The sequence below is a fragment of the Lutjanus erythropterus genome, chromosome 9 (assembly GCF_056507025.1).
Source record: "Lutjanus erythropterus isolate fLutEry1 chromosome 9, fLutEry1.hap2, whole genome shotgun sequence".
Lineage (NCBI taxonomy): Eukaryota > Metazoa > Chordata > Actinopteri > Lutjaniformes > Lutjanidae > Lutjanus > Lutjanus erythropterus.
In genome coordinates this window covers 27668260-27680916 of record NC_139325.1, presented here as the reverse complement: position 1 = coordinate 27680916, position 12657 = coordinate 27668260, and the positions used below count along the sequence as shown (strand labels likewise).

The following is a 12657-nucleotide window of genomic DNA, read 5'->3' as shown; positions in this document are numbered from 1 at the left end:
TGTAAAAGAGGGAAAACTTGACTTATTTTCAAAAAAAGAGTAACAGCCTGGAGGTGGGTTAGCTTACCAAGTAGCAGGGTAGCAGTTAGTAGTTACCAGGTCTTGGCAGCGCTCTTGTTTCTTGAATTCAGTTTTGGTTGGTGTTGGACCCCCAAAAAAGAGCTGGTTCTCAAACAAAAGTCCTTGAGCTGGAACATTGTGAAGCTGTAGAGTGTCCTCAGTGGAGCTTTTCAAAAAACTGGTGCCTAACACTCCTTCAGCTTCTGCATGCTCTCCGCTCACCTGAACCTCATCACAGCTTTAACTACTGCAGCGGATGTTTAGTCCTATAAGGACATTATTTGGTTCACTGTAATGCAAATGACGTGTTTGGGCTCTCTTACCCTCAGCAGATGTGAAAAGCTGTCTGTGATGAAGTCTTAATTATTTCGTCTTTCTTGTAAATTTGACAAACAGTACACAATATGTGATCGGATCATCCAGGATGCATGCTAATACTAGGCCTGAGCAGGCCTAGTGTTAGAAGGCCTAATGTTAAGTGTCTTGGAGTCTTGTTTACAAGTGACGGTAAGCTGGAATGAGAGATCAACAGGTGGATAGGTCCGCTGTCTGCAGTAATGCAGGTGTTCCAAACCTCACCTTTGGGCATGAGCTTTGGGTAGTGACCGAAAGAATGAGGTCACGGATACAAGCAGCTGAAATGCGTTTCCTTCATAGTGTGGCTGGGCTCAGCCTCAGAGATAGGGTGAGGACCTCAGAAATCCAGGGGTAACTCAGAGTCGAAAGGAGTCAGCTGAGGTGGTTTGGGCATCTGATCAAGATGTCTCCTGGACGAATTCCTTTGGAGGTTTTCCAGGCATGTCCAACTGGGAGGAGACCCAGGGGTAGACCCAGAACTTCCTGGAGGGATTATATATTCCATCTGGCCTCGGGGTCCCCCAGGAGGAGTTGGAAAGCGTTGCTGGAGACAGGGATGTCTGGAATGACCAGCTTAACCTGCTGCCACTGTGATGTGAAGAAAGTGGATGGATAGATGGTTACAGTATTGTGCATATTTTACTCTGAACAGCGACTTACCCAGAACTTTGAGCTCAGCGTAGTCTGGGAACGTGTACATGTTGGCTCCACCGAGGTCAGCGCGAAAGTAGTATCTCCCTGAGTGCTCTGCGCCGATGTTATTGATGAGCAGAGTGCAGTTCCTCTGGTGCAGGTCACCCAACAGCTTGGTGCGGCCCTTGTAGCTCTCATGCACGATGTCTGTGCGCGTCTTGAAGACAACAGGAGGGAAAAGTTGAGGGTACGGCTGGCCAAAGTACCAGATACCATGAATGCCACGGTACGGCCTGATGCCTGACGGATACATGAAGGTGCACGGGATGACCACGCAGGAGTTTGTCATGGCCGAGATGTCCCGAGGTACCCAAACGTTCCATTGGCCACTGGCATCTGAGAGAAAATCAGAGACAGGTGTTGAATGAAATATGACTGCAGAAGTCTATTCAAAAGGTGTAAGCAGAGGTGGGGGACTCGAGTTGTGTAGTGGAAACTTCAAATAATGAGCAAAACAGATGTTGTTCAAAATTGAACATTTTACCTCCAATATAGCGCAGTTTTACAAAGGAAAATTAAGAAATAAATTAACAAAGCATTTTTGTTATCCCAGTCTGTTATCCCAGTGCCGTTTATGCGTGTGTCACAGGTAACATATCTTCTTACGTATTTACTGTAAATAGTATTTTTCAAACCTTTTCTTTCATCTAGTTTAAAACTAAACAACACAAGTGACATTATTTTGTTACTTCAAACTAAACAATTCACACCACTCGAGTAACAAATTTCAGGACTTGCTTGATCTGCTCAATGATAAGGGGGAGGAATGACCACTGTCTTGAGGGACTTGAGGGTTAAGACTGGAGACTTGCTTTTGACTTGCGCATGTGTGACTTACTCCCACCTCTGGATGTAAGATCATTGCATGTATAGTGCTGTGCACACGACTAGGACTACTGTTTCTACCATCATACAAGGAGGAGATATTAAAGGAATTTATTACCATTGATGATCAACAGCAGTGGTAAGAGCAGCTCCAAACACCACATGGTCTCTGCTCAACGCTGGACCATAGACCTCTGGAACACATAACATCCTGTCAGTTATAGCACATTCATCATCAAGAGAAAAAAAAACCCTGAAATGTCTTGTTCACAGCATTGGCACTGCTGCGTGACTCATCTACCTCTAAGAATCACACAAATACTCAAAATGTTTCTGAGACACTGAGACATATATAGCATGGCACCCAAACCTCCTTAAAAAAAACATTTTCAGAAGAACTTTTTACAAAAACAGCTTTACAAACCACAAAGAAAAACCAAATTTAGAGTTAGCTGATGTTTGCGTGACAACAGCAATATGTTTTTTTTTGTCAGCCAAGTAATTCCAGTTTCATATATTCATAACTCGTCACAGGCATTCCTGTATCAGTATTCATCTGAACACAAAAGCTCATTTTATGCCCCAGATGAAAGAAGGCTGATATAACACTGCAGCCATGAGTCAAAAACATATTTATGTATAAAAACTCCACAATGCATTAGTTTTCTCCCAGCAGCAACCCTAACAACAGGCAGAAAAACAGGAGGCACAAAAGGACACAATAGTCCTTTTTTTGCTTACTTTCTTATTACTGATGAGAAAGAAAAGACAAAGAAAAGCAGAAAATCCTTATATTTAACAAGCTGGGACCAGCATTTCTGCTTGAAAAATGATTCATGATTATCAGAATAGTTGGCAATTAATTTTAGATTAATCGACTAATGATTGGAGCTCTATTAGTCCGATTTTTAACCCAGCAGGCCATTACAAAATACAGCATATGATGGACTACATTGTGTACTAATTAAGTGGTTTATGTGACAGCAGTGCTGCATGCAGTATTGCCAAATGAACAAATTAACATCAAAGATGTCCCCTTGTTATAATGGTGAAGAAACTGAAACTCATTAACCATCAGGGTGCACTTCACTGAGATGGGAAGCCAATATAATTGATTCATAGCTTAAATTAGCAGTTTTTACCCATTCCCATTTTAAAATATGTGAAGGGTTTTGAATATTTTTCAGTATCTTCAAGCATGTTTAACTTAACTGTTTGTATTTTGAACTCAAGTTCAAAACAGACTAGAGCGTCTATGCTTGGGATGACAGGATACCACAGTTCAGGAAGAGCCTTTGCACAATCTGCTCTCTCAGCTCTCTCTTGTAACTACTTTGGTTTTGTTTGTTTGTTTGTTTGTTTGTTTGTTTTGTCTTGTCTACCTGCCTGTGCAACAGATGCAAAATAGCTGCTAGCTAACTCTGGTGGAATTACTTCTAAAATACTTCAAAAATAACTAGAGGATAAAAATCTGACACGACTCTGGCAGGAATCATATTCACAGAAGAGGTAATGTTATTCACATTACGTTTAGTCAGGTTCACTGACTTCTTTCCTCAGTCTATGACATATCTGACTGATCCCATGTTATAGTAACTAGCAGCTCCCACAGGTGTGTGCAACCTGCGGCCCCGGAGCCAGATAGAGCTCCTTTGGCCCTCTGAAGTGACTCCGTTAAAGTGTGGCGTCTGTGTTAATCTAAGCCCATCTGTTATTTCAGCAGAATAAGGAGAAGAGGATTCTGGAAATTAGCTGTATAGTTACTGAGCTATAGTTTTAGCTTTCTAAAGATTATTTGGGGGTCCTTTTACGTTAATTTAGGCCCATTTTCTCTACCAGAGATACATAATTTTGCTGGTTGCTGTGGCTAATTTGTGTCAAAGCAACAGAAACAGTTCATTCATGGTTTGGTTCACAAGGACGGTTGCTGTATGAACCATGTGAAGTGACTCAGTTGAAAATGCTTGTCAGTATCTTTTTATAAAAGTGTGCTGTGACTTGTGACTGTGCTTTTACCTTGAAATGCTGATGTTAGAAACAGACAGAAGCTCTGCAGGACGGCTCGTCAGCAGCTCCACTAGAGGGTGTTCACTCACACCCAGACAGCTCGACAGCCTTCTTCTCTGTTAAAGAAAAAAAAAAAAGTGACATCAGCATCATCAGGCAATGACATCACTCGCAGGCCCCTCACTCGCACAGAGCCGTAGTAAGTCACACAAACTCAGCGTCAGTCAGCACCTGTTTGCTGCCTCTCAGTAGAGTCACTCATTATGGTCGCCATACGTAAGCCCGTCCGATGAATGACCCTCACTGTTGGCTGAGCTCTGACACAAACCCCAGTCACCACTCATCATGTCATCAGGAGATTACTGATACTATCTGTGCTGCACTACAAATAAATCAGGAGGTGCCATAACCACTGTGGTGACAGTGATGACAAAGTATGTACACAAATGTCACTGAATTTAGAGAATTAGCAAGATAGCACAAGAAAATACACATAAAAAAATTCTATAACAGCACAGCATTAAATGTTGTTCCAAAATAGGACTATATATGTTTTTGCTCACTTGATATCTTTATTAAATGAGAAAAATAGAACTTGTGTCTTTTTGTATTTGAGTTGTTTTTGTTGCTTTTCTCTTCTCTTCTTTCCGTGTGTTTATTGTCTGGAATATCAGCTCTTGGTTTTGATCCTAATTAATGTGTGCCAATTTTAATTTTATCTGTTAAAGGCATATTATGCAGAATTTACCAAACAGAAATCTCTCTAAATAATCATTCATGAGACATTAGTAGTGTGTGTTGGTGGTTGTATCTGCAGAGACTCTGCTCTTTGCCTGTGTTTCCTTATTTTCTTGTGTTTTGCTGCACTCAGGCTCCTGTTTGGCAGCGGATGTTTTGAGGTCAGGACTCCTTTCAAAATGTAGTAGTATCCTTTGCTCTCTGTCTGTGAGAGCTGCAGAGAGTTTTACACACACACACACACACACACACACACACACACACACACACACACACGCACAGGCAGGACAGACTGAGGATCACTTCAGCTGAATTCACACAAAATTTTGCACTGAAGTATGGGTTTGTTTATTCGAACAAAACCACTGTAAAAAAAATCTGAAAATTATGTTTTATTCCTCTGATTTCCTGCTTTGTTCTTAGTAACAGCATTCACTGTCTGTGTCTCTCGACTCTAAATGGTGCATTTATAAAGAATTATGCATAATCTATCTGAAGTGTAAATGTGAGATTGGTCCCCCGTAGTGGGAGAAGGAAGGCAAGGTTGACTGTTTCTTTACCTTTTGGATCTTAAATCAGTAGAGTCTTTAAATTACTAAATTTAAACACACAGTGCTGCTATCAAAACAACAACAAAAGATGTAGTTTGATGAACTGAAGTAGCGTGGGATCTTGGAAGTTGTCTTTATGGTTAAAAAAAAAATCACTATTGCGTGCCAGTCATGAAAATGACTGAATGGAGAAAATGATGTTCACAGATGAGGTCATGTACTTTTAGTCGTGTTCGCCGACTTCTATCCTCAATCTCTGACATCACGTGGTGTTTCCCCTGATGTTATAGCAGCTAAAGGGGCTAAAGGAGATAAGACAATTACTGTTACCTTGAAAACATTACAGATTTGTCTGTGTGTGAACACTGTTGGAAGCATATGGAATAATGTAAGTACACAGCTCAACAGAATATATGATATAGGTCTGGTTGTTTTAAGTCATTAATGTCATTAATGAAATGTTATATATTATGCCTTTAAACTCTGAAAACTTATATATAAACTACAGAAAGTATTTCCCTTGAATTGAACAAAATGAAAACATATACAAACTGATGTCATATTCAAGTCACTATGTATAAATACAGTGTGGTGGTTCTGTGATGCTGATACATTCAAAAAGACTGAGTTTAGTAGCTTTACGTAGTCATCATAGACTTCTTATCTTTGTTACATAAAGTGAACTTAAAAAAGGAAAACATATAGATCCGTTTATTCTGTCACTTTGAAATGAAAAACAAATTTTACACCATGTTTACCCCTATTTAACCCCTATTTATTGATAAGTGACAAGACAAATGTAGAATTTTTAAATAATGCCAGTAATGATAATGACTATAATGAGAGTGATGCTGGAACAATCTGAACCTCTCCAATCAAATCAAACTGAGAACCGAGAACTTGTTTCAACACCAATCATCACTCTCTGCGACTGATGTTTCATAGTTATTTTTAGTTGATTACTGACTTCTCACACTGTGTATTAAACACATGCAGGCTAGTAATAAAGTGAATATGCAAAACTTCTCTCCAATCTGCAGTCTGAGACAGGTAACAATAATAACACCAGAAAATATTCTAATTAATCTATTTACATTCATCAATGTAATCTAATCTCTTAAATCCTATTTATTTTTGAGTTTTAAGTGTGTATTTCCATTTTCAACAAATTAACTTCTGTTTTTTTACTTTACATGTTTTTGAAGAAATGTGTAACAGTTTAAATCCTTTATAAATAAAATGTACACTATTATCATAATGAATTAATACATGCAGAAGTAGAAGCAGAGGATTTAGCCTCATGCTGCAGCAGCCGGCGTGTGCAGATGGCAGGACTAAGAGTGGATTGTGTTCTAGAGCTTGGTGATTAACACATCACAACATCCCCCAGAGAATCCATGACCAATATTAGCCTTGTTGACAGAGAGAAGTGAAAAATGATGTTGGTTCGACATTGCAAGAGGCCGCGGATTTGTCAGGCTGCTCTTCAGGCAGTCTCGCGGCCAAACAGTCACAAATTCATGCTGGCTATTATGTACCTTCTTCTTTAAACCCGCAATAACTAATTTTCTTGGTCACTTGGGGGCAGCGGAAACGAGATGTGAACACAACACTGTCATATCATCACCTCTAAAGTTGATATAGTGAACTGCTTGTTGCTTATTTACACAACATTCGTTTGGAGTCATATTTTTGTTCACCTGCCAAATGTAGGTGCAATATTCACTCTCTTTTAGCTCTGTTTTTGGTCTCCACCACCTACTGAGGTAAATATCTTACTTTTTAGCTTTTAAATGTTATGTCTGTCTCTAACTGTGTCAGTCTTGGGGCTTTTGGGTCAAACCATGCTGTGCTGATTTGCATTTCCATTAGCACTTTTAATGCACTGAGCTGTGCTGAGTCACGCACGAGACAGACCTTGTCTGGAGTGGGGCCAAAGCGAGCCTGACCTACCTTCAAGGAGGCTACAATCACATCTCGCTGACCCTCCTCTCCTCCTCAAACAAGTGTATGTTACAAGGCTGTATACAGGAAAGCAGACGGAAAGAGGTTTGGTCTGTGTTGAGTTCTCTGTACTTTTGTAACTTCTGCCTGAATCTCTGTCGTCTGAAGTTTAGTTTCTCTCCTGCGTTGTTGTTTGTATTTTCAAGAATCTGCTTTATTTTACAGTTTCATGTTCACTTTCAGCTGTATGGGAGTTGTGCTAAGTTACTGCTGATGAAAACGCAGCATTTCCTGATTTTGCTGATTTGTATTAAAGCGTCTAATTAACAAAATAATGGGGGAATTTAAAGGAAACAAAATGTTTATTATTATTCATAGCTGCGTGACTCAAGACAAACATGCATCAGTTAAAAGACAGACCTTCAAGCAGGTAGCCCTGTTGTAATGGAGATGCAAACCCCTGCTGTGCTGCACTGATGTGCTGAGTCAAACTGAGTCATGCCAATCCAGCAAATGTGTATGGAAAAGGGGTATTTGACATTAGTCTTGCATAGCCAGCCCTCCAGAGCTCTGTGTTAGCGCTGGATAAAGGTCTGGCTCCACACATTATAATTCAGCTATAGAGTACAAAGAAAAACACTCTGGCTTGTTTGTATTTTTTTTTTAAACCAATCACAATTGACTTAGGTGGTGGAAACCACAGGAAATAGCAATGGTGCCCCTGCAAAATAGTGCCGGGGTGGAACATTTGCATGTGAGGAGTCGACCCATTAAAATAACTAAATCCCCACAAAAGAAAAGGTAACAGCTTCCACCGTTCGCACCATTAGTGGCCAGGTTAGAATTAGGATAATTTGTCATTTTCTGCGCGTAGGCTGCCAGCTCATAGGTTGCTCTTGTTGTTTCCAACGGGGATGTTGAAACGGTAACGCACAGATAGTAGAAGGGATGAGAGAATGCTGCCTCAAATAGGTTGACGATGGTGAGAGCGGCCCTTGTGGATACTTTGCTCCAGCAAAATGCCCCCACCCCTTTGTGAGTGAAGACAAATTCTTAGGTCTTTGTCAGTTTAGATGAGCAATCATTAAACAGTCACATGAACAATTTTGCCAATCCACAATCAGTGTTGTTACATAGAAAAAGAAGAAATAGGGGTTGATGAGTGCCCTCTCAGTCTGCCTCCTTCAGGGTTGAAGAACAACCTCACCATGAGACCAGAGATGCTGTATCCTACCTTACTGGATATCTAGGTAACATATATCTGACATCTGTCACTTTTTAATACACCATTGTTGTTTTATTAGTCACTGTGGCATTACGGTAAGCTAATTACATCACCAACATTAACATCCAGGTAAATGACACTTTCTTTTTTTAATTGGTGGCAGCACTTTAACAGAACAGTGATACATGGCTGCTCTCATCTATGGCAGCCTTATACCAACAGTTTCATCTGGTGAGTCAGACTAGTCTGACGTTTGGTGATGAGCAGGTAGTGCACAGCGAGTTTCTGCAGCTTTTTTTTTTCTTAAAATAGCTGCATGCTGCAGCTGAAAACATGCTGTGAGAGTTAATAAAGTTACATGCCAGAGAGCTAAACAGTGAGCTGAAGCTATAATGCTCTATAAAGTGCTGCAAAGTCGAGGGGATAAATCAGGTGATAAATACTACACCTCTTTCACGGTGTCATTTGATAACACTGTTTTAAAAATAATAATTAAAACTAGTTTAAAAATAAACATCTTAGATTGGAAAGGGGTCACATTTTGAGATGTCTTGGCCCATAATGCCACACTGTTGCCTGTGACAGTCCTAACTTTTCTCCAATGTTGCGTCAAGCTTCACCATCTGCACTCCAACAAAAGGCCAAGAGCCAGGCGAGTGCGTCCAGGCAGAGAGGCCGTGCATCAGCAGCGGCAGGAGAGAATAGAGCCGAGCGACCGGGCAGGGCAACTGACACCACCACCAAGCCCAGCAACAACGGCCTCATTGATGGGGCAGACAAACGGCTGGCACGGAGCACACAGCATACGTGTGCACACACTTAAGCACGCACACACGCGACACGCGCGCACACACACACACACACAAAACACTTGCCTCATACCAGCCTCAGCACCAGGCTCCTGCTCCCTCTCAGTCCTTACTTCTTCTCTTCTTCTTCTTTTTCTTCCTCTCGTTGTTTGCGTCCTCCCTGAGTTGGTCGCCTTGCTCTGAATCCTAGATGTCAGATTTTATGGGAAAGGACAGAAAAGGGAGATAAAGAGAGATGTGAGAATGAGACAAGGGGAAGAGAGGGAGTCTGTATGAGCACTGGTTTACATGTGTCGTGGGCAGCTCTGAATATGCGTTCAGGCATTTCTGAAGCCGTTCTTTGGCCCACTCAGAATTCCTTCCTTCTGTTCCACCGTTTCCATGAGCCGTCCTATGTGTCTCAATGCCTTGAACTCATTGATCATACAGTACTTCCTTCTGTGGAACACCAACATGTCGACATTAGCTGAACTATTTCATGCTAGTTAGTGCCCAGGACATGAGGCCGAACATTTCGTGGTGAAGGCATGATGACTCAATATCACTTTGAGTAAAAGGTTGTGTTAGAGCAACATACGAAGAGTAGGAGGATGAGATGAATATGTAAATTACAGATTTACATTAGTTTGATACAGATTTTGATCTTAAAAAGGTCAATGTGTATTAAGTCACTTACTTTCCATTGCTTTGGATTACCTGTAATGTCTCCTGTCATTTCTTCATTTGTCTTATAAATAAAGGCACAAAAGGCCCAAAAAATGTTCCAAAAAAAGTTGGGGGATGGTCTGTAAAGCTACAGTTATCAGTTGGCTTGTGTAGCTAAGGATAGCAGTTGGTCTTACCTGTAAATGTTTCTTTAATGTGGATGTTGAGAAAAGATAATGGTAAAATTTGCACCCGGTAAAAGTATTTTTTCAAGGGCTAATAAATTGGCAGATTAGCTGGTTTGACTGAGACCAGAGTGGTTTTGAGACTCATGAAGTGTTGCAACGTGTGTGCATGTGGTAGTATATCATTCTTTATTTGAAAACGTGTTTTTAAATTGTAATCCTGCTAATCATGTCCTTTTTACCAAATGTAACCTGATTACGTCTTGCTTTTTTGTATCTTAAATATGTAATCCTGTTACTCCCAAAGCCTGCTCAACAAAGTCTTTGAATCTGAAGCTGTGTTTGGATGAATTTGAATTTCAGAAATGAAAAAAGTCCTTCAGGGCATGATCATTGATCTTTTCCAGCCGTATGCAGATCTAATATTTTCCCTGCCGAGGAATGTTTGTAGGCGAGGAGCACAAGCATGAACAAGCACTACTTTACATATAAAAGTAACAAAGGCAACTTGTCTATCCAAGTGACACTTTTTTTCCCCACTCTCATTGTTACATGTAGGGCGAGTCACTGCGTCCAAAAGCCGTTAGGCCACCGGCCAAGTGATGGCATCGAACGACCTCAAGGGAATCCCTCTGTAAACAGTCTGGAGAGGAGCTGAAGAAGAGAATGCTGCATTGACGCTCTGTAGCCATGTACAAACGAATACGTGGCATGCCATTGCCCCCCCTACACACACATGCAGCATAAGGCATGCCAACACGCTGCTCAGTGTGGGGTGTGCAGCTATGCGACCTTCCTCTGCATTCCCTCTGTGCTGTTTGTAAGCTCAGCCTGCTTCATTGTCCTGCTGGGACTGTAGCCATTGTATGTGCAGAATGTGTATGTTAAATGCGGATGGAGTGAGCGTCTCGCTGGACAGAAGCATGTCATGTTTGTTTCTATGGTCTCCTCTCACAAAGAAAGAAGCAAAGGAGACAAAGGAAACAACAAGAAATAGCATGTTGATAAAGTGTGATGAGCTGAAATACAAACAGCAAAAATATAATCATAATGCTGCAAAGAAATTAAAAAGAAGGAAGATATGTTATTCTTTTCTTCATCAAAGGTCATACAATATAGATGGAGTTTTGGGTTTAAGTGTGCCTCCTCCATAGACTTCAATAGAACTGGGACCAAAGTCTGGCACCAAGCAGAGTACAGGATGTTATAGTGATCTAATGACACCTCCTTCTTTTTCAGTTTCCTTGTTTTTTTTCTCCCACTGTTTATGAGTCAAAGTAAAAAATATCTTTGAAACACTTGTTCTGTGCACACAAAAGGTTTATTTCTCTTAAATTTGTGAAATCCGTTGGTTGGGTTGGTTTGGTTTATGCATGAGGAGTGATTGATTCGGGTTAAGGTTAGAGTATCAGGGTAAGCCAATCAGAGGCAGATTAGGGAGCATCATGACTTTGCCCTCGTAGGAAAAAAATGTAATCTGTAGCATTATGTGAAATATTCGATGTTCAGGGCCCAAGTGTCATTATCAGGCATCTGTGAGAGACAAATATATTTGTATTGTTCGTATTGTGTCATGAATTAAAAAAAAAGATTTTTGTCGTTTTCATAGACAAGAAAGACACATTTTGTCATAAAACTGTTGAAGAATTCAGTTCAATTCAATTTTATTAATATGGCGTCAAATCATAATACAGTTATTTCAGGGTACTTCTTAAAACGAGCAGGTCTTGACCGTAATTTTAAAAAACCCAATCATTCCCACCGAGAGCAAGCACCGAGGCAACTGTGGTGAGGAAAAACTCAGACAGATCCAGGCTTTGTAGTAAGGTTGGGGTATGAGAGTGCGAAGACACGTAAATAGAAAGACTACACACCCATCTCTTGCTCGTTCTTTCGCCTTCGAGCTGATAGAACGGCCAGGAGATACAGGATGAAACACACCACGTAAGATAACGCACAAGGGACATCGATGTTGGTGTTTTAAGAGCATAGATCCACTCGGGGTTTCTGCCTGTTAAAAGGAAGTTTTTCCTCACTACAGTTGCCTCAGTGCTTGCTCTTGATGGGAACAGTTTGGTTTATAAAGAGGACAGTCCAGACCCACTCTATTTGAAAAGTGCCCTGAGATAACTTTGTTATGATTTGGTGCTATATAAATAAAATTGAAAATGTATTTTGTGTGAGATGAGAGATGTAGTCCACAGAGTGGATTTACACAAAACTAAAATAAACCATGACAAACCTTCCACAAACTGCAACTTTCTTGTTTTGTAAAATTATCTTTTAAATTGGCAAACAAAATATGTGTAATTCAAGGGTGAATATTTCGTGCAGCTGTTGGTGGGGTTAACCCATCGTGATTGAATGATTGATTGGTTACTTCTAATCATTGCAAAGTCTGCTGCATCTCGCCCTGCCTCCTTCTCCTTCTGTGTTGTCTGACACCGAGTGTCCCCACAAGCAAAGAAAAAGCTGTCAATCTGCTTCCTGTGGCACACGGTGTGAAGAGAGACAGAAAGACACTGTGCTGCTGTCAGAAGAGTGCTGACTAAGATTACAGCAAGCATAAGAATAAATGACAAAATAATAGAGTTGTGTGTATTTTTCACTTTCCCCCT

The 12657-nt window shown here is 40.7% G+C and overlaps 1 protein-coding gene across 3 annotated transcripts in view; it reads right to left on the bottom strand.

Annotated features, from left to right (window-relative positions):
• The window catches only part of mag (myelin associated glycoprotein), a 35748-nt gene that overhangs the window by 18177 nt on the left and 4914 nt on the right, over positions 1 to 12657 (bottom strand). For all 3 annotated transcript variants that reach the window (XM_084726997.1, XM_084726998.1, XM_084726999.1), the window contains exons 2-5: positions 9276 to 9395; positions 3952 to 4058; positions 2054 to 2129; positions 1078 to 1446 (exon numbers count right to left, since the gene is read on the bottom strand). In XM_084726997.1, the coding sequence (XP_084583123.1) occupies positions 1078 to 1446; positions 2054 to 2099 (415 nt within the window). In that variant the 5' untranslated portion in view covers positions 2100 to 2129; positions 3952 to 4058; positions 9276 to 9395. The remainder of the gene's footprint in view (positions 1 to 1077; positions 1447 to 2053; positions 2130 to 3951; positions 4059 to 9275; positions 9396 to 12657) is intronic.